Genomic DNA, 13,554 nt, shown 5'->3' with positions numbered 1-13,554 from the left:
GCAGAGATTATAAATGGAACGTTACATACCAAGTAAAATAACATTTGAAAACATGCATGTTTTCAAACCTGCAGCCAACAGTTATTTCTAAGTATGCTACTGAGCAGCTAAACTATATTAAAGGTACTTAACTTCTTCTCCATAATCTATAGAATTCTCTTTAGGCAAGGACGCATTACCTCATTAAATTATATGCCTATTTAAATCAACCTAAGCCACTACTCAACATCAGCTCAGTTTTCACCCTGCTCCCGTGACTTTACAGTACTTGAGGCTGAACTTCTGAAGTGGTTTTGGTTAGCTTGTTCAAGGAGAACATAATTTGTCTTCCTCAATATTAGGTTTTATGGTCACATCTGAGTATATCAGTCAAACAATCCATCCCACTGTAACATAATCCCCCCCCCACTATAGGTGAACATATAATGATATATTTCTTCCATTACCTGTCTCTGAAATATAAACAACAGGATCCTGCTTTAGAACTTTACCAAGTTTTGAAGTAGCTGCTTTTTTCTCAGGTGACTTCTTGGATTTTTTCACTGACGACACCTCCTCTTCTGAATCTGTATTTTGACCACAACATAAATGTAGATTTCCTCCACATACACATATGTGATCTGTTACTTAAAGCCTAACAGTTAACATGTGTCCACATATATTCAGCTGAGTGAGAAAAAGACTCCATATTCCTACCATGGTAGGAAGGTCAAAGCATAGCTCCGCTTTTCATGCATCACATAAATGACTAAATGAAAATCTGGTCAGAACCCAGCCTTGACAGTGTTTTTTGTTTACATAACAATACTTTGTTATTTATTTCAGTAACTGCTATACCTGTATAACAACCTTTCTGAAAAAGAATGCGACCATCAAAGATACCACAGCAGCTTACTTCAGAAAAAGCCAAACACACCCAACAAAACCAAACAAGCAAACATTTTTTAAAAAACACCCAGAAAAAACCCAATGCCAAACACACAAAAAATATAATAATTATGCTGCTGTGTCCCATGAAACCAATTCCACAAACTAACAACAGACACAAAAAAAAAAAAAAAAAAAAAAAAAAAAAAAAAAAATCACTGAGGTGGTACTCTGCTTTTTCAGGAGAACACTGGTGACTTGCCACTCACCACCAACCATTCTCCACATCCCAAAAGCTGTCGAGATGACAAATTTACACTACTGTGGATTATGTATCCCAGCATCCAAATGAATCAGCAGGATGAACTGAAGAAGTAGAGACAACTAAGAAGTGTCAGAGAGGGCTAATGTATAGAGCCTACCTCTTCCCATGATAAACACAAATATACTGTAATTATATCTAAAAAAAAGACTGGATACAGTCAGTTGACTTGAATACTGTCACCCTGCACAAAACACAACAAGCAAAAAACAAACAAAACCAACCAAAAACCAACCAAACAAAAACCAACCAAAAAATCCCCCCAACCCCATCAACAAAAAAAACCCAGCCAACCAAACAAAAATGAAAACAAAACCACCCACAGAGTTTTCCATCTTGAAGAGCTTAGAGTACTATTTCTCTTTTTCTCTCCTACTACTAAAGGGTTAGAATCTCCAAACAATATCAGTACTTTAAAGGTAACAGCTGAGCAATATATTAATTTTGTATTCCTACTATTCCTTACTGCTGAACAGGAACTGTCTATAAAACATTTTATCTAAAGATTTGAAAACACTTTTCTATTTACAATTGCATTATTAGGATATGTTTCTGCGATCATTTTTCTTCAACCAGAAAAGCAGTCTTCTATTAAAGAGACCACTTCTAAAATTTCAAGCTGAAGTCTTTGGTAGGAGTCAAAAATTGTAGGAACACCTGCAATCTTTTCTACAGCTTCACAACAAGATACAGAATACCATCAAAGAGGATTTAAATTACATAACAGATCAGAAAATTTAATTTTAAAGCTTGACATTTCTAGTTTAATCTAACATCTTGACATGCAAGGGCTTGGGTTTTCTTGTTTGGGGATTTTTGTTGTTTGGGTTATGTTTTAAGATATAAGTGCTATAAAATGGGTTTCCCTTATTGTAATACTCCAAAGAATATTTTCAGAATGTGCTATCTTCAAATTATATTCTCTGTGCTTCATACTGAAAATTTCTAACTATGGAACAAACATTTACTAGACTTTTTTTAATAGGAAAAGACAAATAAATTAAACCCAAGTTTGCTTTTAAAACAATCTCCTATATTATGTTCATACAATGCAAAGAAATGTAAAGTTATAGTATATAATCAGCCTCCTGTACCCACTGTAGGATGTTATTTTTCCTTAATAAAACCAAAAACCTAAAGCATTCCACAATGTATATACAATCTCATAGCAATAAAAAAAGTTCCCAAGTTTTGATAAAATTAATCATCTGAATTTCTTTTTTGTGGGGTTTTTTTTGCATGTGGGTTGTGTTTTGGGTTTTTTTTAACAGCTGTTTTGTTAAAAAATTACCTTGCATTGTATATTACATACCTGGCACTCTTATTATTATCAAACACATGTATCCATCAATATTTGCCATGAAAAAAGTTTTACTTGCATTGACTAAAAAAAACCCCCCAAAACTTTCAGATATACAATTTACCTAATCAACCTTGCATGCTGATGCAAAAAATACAAAGGAATATTCAGAAACAACTTTGAACACTACCTGAATCATAGATTATTCTTCTCTTCTTTTTTGTCCGCTTTTGTTTGGAATCGTCTTCACTGGGTGAATTATTCACCTAAGTGTAACAGTCCATTAGTTCAACCATTACACAGATCCTCTCAGCTTTCAGCCAGTCATACATCCAAATTTATGAGTTTCAAACAAATTCTAACAGAAATTATTTCTTTTCCAATATTACGTTTACAAACAGTCCTAACCCCTGTGTGGGAGGAGGAAAGATGCAGCAGAGAGAAAATAAGGAAGAATTTTCACACTGAAATTATACAGTCAGAATACTTTAAGCCAGCTCTTTCTTCCAAACTGTTATGTTTCACATTAAACATTCCATCCTATTAGAAATCCCTCCATTCTTTAAGTGATTTTAAAACTAGCTTTAGCCATTGCTTTCTTTTTTATACAGCTCAGGTGATTAACATGGAAAGTAGTCTGAAACCAGAACCCAATCTAGTTTTAACCAGTCATTTTAAAGAGTTTGGTCTTTGCAGCAGGCTTAGAGAAGTGATCCCAACAAACACAGTGTTAACATTTCCTTTCCAGGTGTTAAAACACCTGGTTAAAAAAACTGGTCAGCAGGCACTACACCACAGACTTTTACTTCATTTGTAAGCATGAGGTCTTTGCTATGTCTGCATCTACTGTGCATAAACCTTGGGTTTATTAAACTAAAAATTACATAACCAAACCTACTTAGAGAACTGCGGCTATAGTCAGAATAACTTCAAATATATCAGACTGTTCTTACACTAGCTCTTAACCCTAAGAACTTCTATACCTACCTTTGTCCTACAAACCAAATTTTTTTAACTAGCAATTTTCTTCACCACCTACAAAGTTTTACTGCTAGGAGTTAATTTTAAGTGGAAGTTTCCTCCCATACCTGTAAAAACAACTGACATACAGTCTGTTATTTTAGTATGTGAGAAGAACCATGACTTTAAAAAACGCTAGATACACAATCAATCTTGCATCAGAGAAACCAAGCACTTCATAAATATGAAAAGCAAAACTAACCTTAGCCTCCTTTTCCCTTTTCTTCCCACTTGAGAGTCCTTCACCATTTTTAATTCTTTCACTCTTTTTCACAGACTCACATTCTTGTCGCTTTCCAGGTGGTACAACACCAAAGAATTTCCGGATATCCTAGTAAAAGGGAAAGCAGATTTATAAATTTTTAAATACAGACAGCTCTTCACACTACACTTACGTGACCTTTTCAGCAGCTCCATTACATTTATTGATTTTGAAATTTTGTTTACAGTTCAGAAAACAAAGCCCAGATAGTTAAAAGTAGCTGCTCAGACATCCTCACCACCTGACTCTAGTCTTTGAATCATGAAAAAAATCTATTTCTTCCTTAGTTGGGCATCTTCACCAATACAAAATGCAAGATAAACTTCCACCAGCAATGAAATAAAATAACTTAAGACAGATGTATCATTAGAATTCTTTTTTTCTGATTGTCACAAACCTGGACTGAAAAACTTCTATAGTTTATATGATCAACACAATTATGAAGTAGTGCCCAATGAAGAAAGACAGAAAAGGACCAGGAGCTTGAAAGAGTGAAGCAGTAACACATACTGCATTTTCCACCTTCTCATAAATTTTTAAGACAGTAACTTACACCTCACTAAAAAACTAGCCAGCAAGAAACTTACAAAATTTAAATAAAGTAACACCAAGATCAATTTTGTTACCTTATTTTAGTACCTGACCACAATACAGCCATAACAAGCTTTCTAAACATGTAAAATCAGCAGCTGAAGCTTAAATTTTAGATCACTATTGTATACACAAAATCGCATCTGACTTCTATTTTTAAAATCTAGCAATCCAGTTTTATTAAAAGAAATTGAGAAAACAAGTACCTGGTTGTTATCACTACTGCCAGGGTTAGCAGCCATTTCAGAGAAAGAAAGTACCTGGCCTAAATCATATATAGCAGGTAAAGGATAGGGCTCAGGACTCCACTGTACCCAGCTGAAAGCTATTCCCTATCATGGGCTTCAGCTGGCACTTCTTTATTATTACAGGGAACCACAAGTAAAGTAGTACATTCTTAGGAAATTGGCATCAAGTCTGATTGATAATAAGGGGTCTTTGAGGCTCTTTTTCTAACAGTCACTCCCTGTCAGTTTGGATTTAGGGCTTAAAATCAATGGAACATCTGATTTGAAAGCATAAACAAAAAATGGGACAGGTATAAATTAATTTAGTACACTTAAAACAATTTTATAGAATTGGAAATGTTGCTTCCTGTAAAAATTTAGGCTCTTTGTGTTTTAACTGCATGTACTAATACAGATTCAGCAAATGGTAGATTGAAAATCATTCTTCCTCAGTGTGACTTCACATTTTTCCATCCATGGAATTCCTGCCTTGAAGCACAGATTTTCAACACTCCACTATTTTACATATATTCCTACAATATAAATGCAGTACTATACAAGCTCTGAAATTTTGACTGCTGATACCTATAGCTAACAGATTTGAAGAGAGCATCTATTTAAAAAGTTTCCAAGTAGATTTGTGGACCTGATCACTCAATTATACTCATTATTACTGACTTCTTTTTAGGCTTAAGGTAATGTAGGCAAAAGAAGAACAAGTCTCATTAGATCTTTTATGTAGCAAAATAATTTAAATACTTAATACAACACTGCAAAATAAAGTGACTTTAAAGTTTACATTTTTTTAATAGTTGTTACTTTAAAGCTTAAAACATTTGAGGATTTAATTTTAGATCAACAGTAAGGCTCCATTCATTCTACTGTTTTCACCAAAAACTGCTAGCTAGTAACTGAGGCGCTCCACAAATCTACCATCCTCTGCCAACCTCTGTGCTACCTGGCAATTGTTATGTGAGGGAACATGAATACATCCCAAAATTACAGTCTTCAAGCTTATACACCTTAAAAGTGGTAGCAGGGAACATGTGTTACATTGGTTAGCCCACTTTAAAACCACATGTCTGCTTTAACTTATTTCTAAAGCTTTTCAGTAGGCTTCTCCACAGGCTTTTAAGAAGATTTATTAATTTCACTATTTTTCCTCTAACTAAACCTTCAGTTTTGGATTACGGTTCTGGAATCAGTTTTAAAATGTACATAATTGTGGCAAAAGCTTTGCAGAACCTTCTGGTGTTTTAAGCATAGGCAATAATATTAGAATTTTTTAAGATTTATACAAGGTTTATGAAATGCAAACTTAAAATACACAGCCCTAAGCTACAAAGGAAGATTGACATCTATGCACAACCTTCTTTAATCTTCCACTAATAAATTCACCAATCTTCAGCTATCCTGCTCTTCAGAGGACAAGGTAACCTTGCTGACATAACACAGTGAATACAGAATTGCTTGGGAGAAAAGTATGCCTCAGGGCAACAATAAAGGTACCTTTCAATGAAGCTTTTATGCAAGAATCATGACATAGATTTTTCAGGCCATTTATAAAGATATGCCAAATAAATTATTAATTCATTGCATAACTAATTGCAGAAATCAAGCCATGTAAGTATCTATCATACAAGCTTAGATCCCAGACAGGACCACTTTCCTCCATCCTGGGCTTATCTATTTAACATATTCTGACTGACCTTCCTATTGGTATATTATGCCATCCATACATATATGAGACCACCAGGTCTCATATATATATATATATGTATATATATACACACCAGGAAAATCTGTATGAAATCTGTATGTTTAGCTTTCATCTACACTCGTTCCAGTGAGGAAAGGCTGGAACTATCAAGATTCCTTCCAGGACATCACCCCAAAAACCACAGCAATGTGCCTTGTGTATCCTGCAGATACTGACCAGCATGGCAGTTCCCTTGCCCATAAGGCTAAAATTAAAATAGGCAAGGCTATTTTGCTGTGGTTCCCCAGGGCTGCTTCCACAGCAGCACCAGCAAGGAATAACTTTGAGCAGTTCCACCTAGGTAGGAGTTGTAACTAAGAATGTCTGATCACTCTCACTCAGTGGGGTGACCGATGCATAGCATGTGAAAGGCCTTAAAAGCCGGTTCCTGCTCAGCTATCTTAGAGCTGCACGGCTGTGCCATCTAGTCCTTGCCTGTTCTGACTACTGCTTCAAATCCTCCATCTTACACAGCAACAGAAGACCACAGTAATTAATCATGCCAGGCTGCAAGTTTTCTCTTGAAAGATCTGCATCTGTCTGTTTTATTAGGTAGAGAAACAGAAACTGAAACCTATTTGTTAGGTAGTACGAAGACTGCTAACTCAAAGAGTGTTTTTACAAGACTAGTGTTCACTACGGCAGAATATTTTCCAAAGTAACATCATATAATCCAGTCTGCACCTCAAAATACGAGACAGAAAACTGAACTTCACCAACCTAGCTCAATGACTGCAGCAGAAAGTAATGCACCTTACTTCAGGTATTGTGAGTGTCTCAATGAGGGCCTCACATCAAAACAACATTATTTATTTCCAATCTGCCTATTCCAGTGCAAGTTTTGCCCAGATATCAGCTCTGACACTTGGCACTTCCAGAGCAATTGCACTAACTAAAATCAGATTTATAGTATCACTTCAGTGAAACCAGTAATACCTGCTTGGATAACTATACTTAATGAACAGTTACTGATAGTGGTAACTGCAGCAGTGCTTTTGTAGCAGTATCACAGTTCTCAGCGTTTAACAGCTGATGCTCCAGCTCCAGCCATGAGTGTCCCTCTCAGCAAGACAAAACTCAAGAGCTCTCTACTCCTGGGCATTCATTCCCTCAGGTATACCAGTGTAGCTCACTGCTTGGGAACCAGGTCAGGCCACTAATCTGGGTGAAAAATAAATCCCTTCTAAGTCAGCTTGTTGTGTAACTGTGCACACATCAGTTCAGCATAGCTGTGAGTATGCTGCAGAACCAAGCTAACAGGGGCTTACACTTCACACTACATGAAAAAAGTTTGCAAAGGTATGACATGGACTTGCAATATGCTCATGCTGTTGTTGCACAAGCAGAACAGGCTGCACCATTACTAACATCACTGTACTTTTGCCTCTATTTCCACAGCTGCAGTAGTGATGGTTGAGCAGCCACTTAAGCACTGAAAAGGGAATGGGCTTAGGCAACTTTTACATTCCCCAAAATGATGGTTGTCTCCCTCCCTTCTAGGACAGGGCCAGACACTGCGAGATGGTGACATTCAGAAGACTACACAAGAAGGAGAATCCCTTTGTCCTAGGAAGGTGGGAAAGGAGGAAGCAAGCCTTCCAATAAGATCAGTTTTCTAAAAAGGTGATAGCAGGGACACAGAAGAGATGTGTCCTTGTACATAAACTTCAAGTAATCAGCCAGCCCAAAATGAACCATGAAAATATCACAGTTTAATAGTGCCAGGAGTCTTAGTCTGGCAGACCTCTGCCAGTACAGCAGAAGACTCAGGTTGTATCACCCATCATTGCGGAGCACCAGGTATAAGCTATAAACAAGCTTAAACTCTTTGGAGAGTCCAAAGAGTTGCACTTAACTTGCAAAATGACGTCTGTAGTTAAGCCAGTAAAAAGTGGGGACAGAAACTCCATCTGAATACAAGCAAACTTATCTGAGCCAGAAATTAAAAAGGGATACCATCTTACGGTGGCTGTAAAGGTAAGGTGAGCAGCACTTTGGAAAGCACAGGAACACGTATATATTTACATTTAAAATCTCTTTACATCCTACTGAGGGTTCCATCGTTATCTATAAACAAGTGTTTACTTCCAGACTTTCAAGCTCTTTTTTTCCCCACTCGAACTGTTTTTCTGCAAATACTGTGCACCCTCCAGCTCGGCATCAGAAACGCCTCGTGTGGAATTAATTCCCGCTGGAATTAAAGGAAGAGTTAACACTCCGGCACACCGCGTTTACAGGTTTGCCTATCCGCATTCCTTCCCCGGACGAGCCCACGGTCCGCGCCCTACTCCCCACCCGCTTCCGGGGGGAAGGGAAGCTGGAGAGGCTCAGCCGCATCTCCCTCTGCGCAAGGGCATTTCCTCGGCCACGGGTTCACGCTCCTGGCACGCGCGGGAGGCCTCGGCCCCTGCGGGCGGGAGCGCGGCGGGGCGGCCTCTCCGCCGCAGCCGCTCGGGCACCGCGCGGGGCTCCGCGCCCGGGGCCGCCCGCGGGGCTCGCTCAGCCGCGCCGGGCCTCGACGGCCCCGCAGCCGCCCCCCGGCCCCGCGGGATCCTGCGCGCCGTCCCCGCCCCGCACAGCCCCAGCCCGGCGGGGAGCCCCTCACCATGGCGGCGGCGCGGTCCCTGTGCCTAGCAGGACGCTCCCGCCTCCATGCTCCCGCCTTCGCGCCAACTCCCGCCGCCCGGCGCGCGGCGCTGCCGTCACGGCCGCGACGGGCGGGGCTGGGGGGCGGCCGGGGCGTGCCCCGGGCCGGGGCCGGGGCCATAGCGGTGGATCCCAGGGGAGCCCGGTTGCCTCCAGCACACTCCCGGCCCCGGCCCCCGCCCCCTCGCCCGCGTTCGTGTGCGGGCGGCAGCGGCCCTTCCCCGCGGCGGAGGTTTAACCGCTCCCGCCGCCTCGAGCAGCAGCAGCCGCTCAAAATGGAGCTGCATGTGCTCGGGCGCCTCCAGCAGAGCAGGGGAGCCGGCAGGTTGAACTGCTGGGTGAAAACAGACAAGAGAGCAGTGCCAGGCCTCCATGATTTTCGTCACTTTTTAGGCCACTGAGGCAAACTCAGCACCCAGAATAGGTGGGCAGCCAGGCCTGGGTCAGCGCAGCACTGAAAGGCATTTCCTGGTCGTAAACATGTGATGTCCCTTCATTCTGGCTGTGCAGGGAGCGTCGGACTCTGGTTCCTCTGAAAGTATTTTCTCCCATGCGCTAAGGCTGGGGAGAGCTCGGAGTCTTATGTGTCCAAGAGAAACCGGGAAATTAACGCTGTGTCTTCTCCTACAGGTTGCTTAATTTTCTAATTAATTTTAATGAAATCTATATTTTCTTCCATTTTTTTTCCCTCTACTTGCTAAACACCGGAAGGGAATAAACTTGGTCAAGCCAAATAGAAACGACTCCACTCTCAAATATTGGCTAATGTTTAGATTCTGCCAACCTACCGAATTGCTAATTATTGTTGGACTTGGAGAAGAATAGGGAAGGCAAACTGAATTTGTGACGTTACAAATACTGCCAGTGATTTAGGAGACCACTCATCAAAAACCAACCAAAGAGTACAAGCTCAATTTGTACTCATCTCATACTGCAATTCCTAATGCTATCACTATTGTTCCCTCTGTATTCACTGTCTTCTTGGTGGCATGGTCAAATTCCAGATAACTGTTAATGATACCTATTACCTTTCTTGTTTATCTCTTGAAATTGGACTTTAAGTAATTGTAAGATATGTTTGCACAGAAACTGCTACCGTTCTTTTATGAACACACATGGTTAGGTGGAGTCGTGTATTTTCAGCATGAGCATAGCTTGTGAATTTGGATTTCTGCATAAGGAACATGGTGAGCAAGTAAACACAGACCCACAGCACAGGCTGTGCTTTTTGGCCTGTTTTGCAAGTTATTCCATATGCACTCAACATAATGGCTATGCAAACAAAACTGATAGTGCTTTAGAAAAACATCTCCTGTGATAAGTTTGTATTTACATATTTAATTCTCGTTATGTAACTTTTAAAGCTGTGCATATTCCTGATACCTGAACTAAAGATCAGTTAAAATGGCTGACATTTGTAAGAGCCAAACTGTTCAAATAATGCTAAAAGAGTTACTGCAGGTGGTTATCTCTATTTGTAGTTGATAAAGTTACCTAGAGTAACATCTAGCAGAGCAGTATCTGCTTGTGGGCTTGTGACATCTTCATGTTTCTTGGAAGGCAAGAGTTTAACCCTTTATGGAGACATCAGGCTGAATCCCTGGAATGTCTATAATTCACTCCTGGGTATGGTGTGGAGACATAGAATACCTCTGTTCCTATGTACATGTCTACAAAACCAGTGGAAGTGGGAAGAATCTTGCTCCATCACAGGAAACAAAACCGAATACTCATCGTATTGTGATGTGCTTTGCAAGATAAAATCAAGGCAAAATCCATTTTGAGTCTATAATTGATCATGGGTTGTGTTTTAAAGGCCTATTACCCAACTAAAATGACAGCTTTTTTAGAAGTAGATAAAGTACACTTGATTTCACCACTATGACAAATATATATATTTTTAATTAGTATTGTTTTCTACCTTTCTGAAACTCACAGACTATTTGCCTTTTTATGTTGGGTTTGTTTTCTAAAATACATTTTAAAACGTGAGATATTAACTTTTGAACTTGAGAGGTTTTTTCCTCTGTGTAATAAGCCCAGCCCTACTAGTTTTATTATTAGTGAAGTCTTTGTCTTGCTTATTAAGAGATGAGGTTGTTAATAAGAAAATTACATTTTCTTATATTGAGAAATAAAAAATAATCTGTTTTCTTTTTGTTAATATCTTGTTTATTTTATTTTCACTTTTTTGTATATTGCTATGTTGATACTCTTTTGGAATTGAAACCAACTTTTTAAGCGAAATTTCAGGTTAAATTCTGATTTTTTTGTAGTAATGGCATTAAAATACTATTTACTAGATAGTAATCTCTATTTTGGAAGAATCCCATAAGGAATATTTTTCTTACTAGACTCTCTAGTAAAGAAAATAAATTTTTCTTGGCATTGTAAAAGCAGGAATTAGCATTTTGTTACAGATGAAAAATTCCAAAAATTCTTCATAAATCTGTGGTGTAGTTTCTATTTACATTAGGCTTTCTCTAGTATCCATCACAATTCTGTGCCTTTAGAAGAGACTTGATCCCATCTCAAACTGTTTTTGCTGTATAAGGTAAAGATAAGGGATTTGCATGACACTGTTGTGGGCAATTATGTAAGTTGTGCTTCTCTGAGCACCTAACACTAGTAGATCTGAGCAGCTTAATGTAAACATTACACTTTTTCTGAGTGAACTTTGTCTTTAGGTCTTTTTCCTCATTTACATATCTAGGCAGAATGAATGTGTCAACTCAGATACTCAGTCTAACATTGCAAACTTTTAGCTAATGTGTTCAGCATTTCTGTAGATCAAACCCCAGATTTTCAAGCCAAACCCCAAAACAAGGAGAGCACATATTCAAGAGTCAAGTGAAAAGTTGTTTTCTTCATTTTAATCACATGCCTTGGCAAAGGCAAAGAAGAAAAGGAAAACTGATAGTTAAGAATGAAACTGAATAATCATTAGGCTTCCTAACTACTGAGTCTGTATCAGCAAGTGCCCTGGAGATTTCAGCTTCTCCCAATCTCGATTCATTCTGAAACCAGATTGATTAAGTGCATGGACAGAGGCAGGAAATCCCACTGTGCAGCATCATACTGTATGATGTCCTCATACAGTACCAGGGTTGGAGCCTGTGCTGACACTGCAACTTGAGCCAGTGGAACCATTAATTCTCTTCCCCTCCTTTCACATCCTCACTTCCCAACAGCCCCATATCACATCTCACTCTTCTGCGCTGGTTGCTTTCCAAATTAACAGTACTTCCTTTCCCCAAGTCTTTGCTCAGGTCATGAAATCCTCCTTCCAGATTCAAGTCACTATATGATTCACATCAGTTAAACTGCTTCCTCTTTAACTTCATGAAGTTAAATTACAGCCCAAATAGTTACATTTGACCAAGCAGTAAGAAACTGGATTCACAGTCTCGAAACATTGAAACACTTTCAGACCTTGCTCCCAGTCATGTCAATCATAAGGAAAGAAATACAGTTCATAGCCTTGTACAGACCAAGCATCTGGGAGCACCAGTCTCTGCTGCACCATACACATCTCAGGCAGGTGCAATACATTGTCTGCATCCTCGTGCCAGTGGTACTACCACTGCTGTATTTAGTGGGGAGAAGCCTGTTGTCTTTCTTTTGCCCACAGATTGTCATAGTGTTACAAAGCTGTTGTGGATGTTTGGAGCTCGAGCATCTGGTAATATGGTAACTAGCTGCTTTAGAAGTGGCATTGACAACGACTTGTGTTTGGGTGTTCTTTCATAAAGTAGGATACATACAATCAGTGCTTTTATGTGTCAAAAGAGAGGGATCATGTTGATGCAATAGCCATCAAACAGCCTTTTAAATGCTGTTCCATAGAACGAAAATGGAACATGTCAGTATGTACAGTAAACCAACTTGGTATAGTCCCTGTCTGCTCCTCTTGTTCCCAAGCTGCCTGTGTGTGGTAGGATCTTGGCTGAGAAATGTAGATCGGTTACTTCAGGTAGCTGAGGGAGTGCTGGGTTTGTTATATGGGAGAGGCTCATATTAGATGCATGGCTACCCCAGCACCAGGGACCTGGAGTGCAGAAGATGTCAGTGGGAGCTCTTGTCTTCATCTGTGGTGAAAATGTTTCTTGTAAAGACACTGCAGAGAAATGCTTACAAACATGGACGTTTTGTTGTTTATCCTAAAAATAAATTGGTTTCCATTTGTATTGATTAATCAGCTTTACTGATAAATTAAAGGTATGTGTCAGTGGCATTACGCAGTGCTGCAAGCGTGCTCTCACAGGGAGCAGGAGCAGTAGAGCAGCAAGCAGTAGCCCAGCAGTGCATCTGGGCTTTCATGTCCTACATGGCAGCAGGGCTAAATCATCTGACCAGAGTGCTCTGCTCAGGTGATAAATTGTTCCCACGTTCAGCTTTCAGTGCATATCTTTCTTGCATGCGAAGTTACTTGACACTTCTATGTTGTTCCTCAAGGCTCTTCTGCAGCTGTGGTCAAACAGTTCTGTTACTATATGGACACACTTTAAATTACTGTACCTCAAGAAAAACAGAAATGGCAGGCATCAGTCTTACTGTATT

The 13,554-nt window shown here is 39.6% G+C and overlaps 1 protein-coding gene across 2 annotated transcripts in view; it reads right to left on the bottom strand.

Moving 5' to 3' along the window:
- The window catches only part of RFC1 (replication factor C subunit 1), a 34,306-nt gene extending 25,263 nt beyond the window's left edge, over positions 1–9,043 (bottom strand). The window contains exons 1-4 of one of the 2 annotated variants that reach the window (XM_082282608.1): positions 8,954–9,043; positions 3,712–3,840; positions 2,680–2,755; positions 447–566 (exon numbers count right to left, since the gene is read on the bottom strand). In XM_082282608.1, the coding sequence (XP_082138734.1) occupies positions 447–566; positions 2,680–2,755; positions 3,712–3,840; positions 8,954–8,956 (328 nt within the window). In that variant the 5' untranslated portion in view covers positions 8,957–9,043. The remainder of the gene's footprint in view (positions 1–446; positions 567–2,679; positions 2,756–3,711; positions 3,841–8,953) is intronic. The other variant, XM_082282609.1, reaches the window with a different exon arrangement.
- Positions 9,044–13,554: the final 4,511 nt, after the last annotated feature.

The sequence above is a fragment of the Coloeus monedula genome, assembly GCF_965178545.1.
Source record: "Coloeus monedula genome assembly, chromosome: 5".
NCBI lineage: Eukaryota > Metazoa > Chordata > Aves > Passeriformes > Corvidae > Coloeus > Coloeus monedula.
Note: the sequence above shows the minus strand (reverse complement) of the source record. Positions and strands in the feature narration are given on the sequence as shown.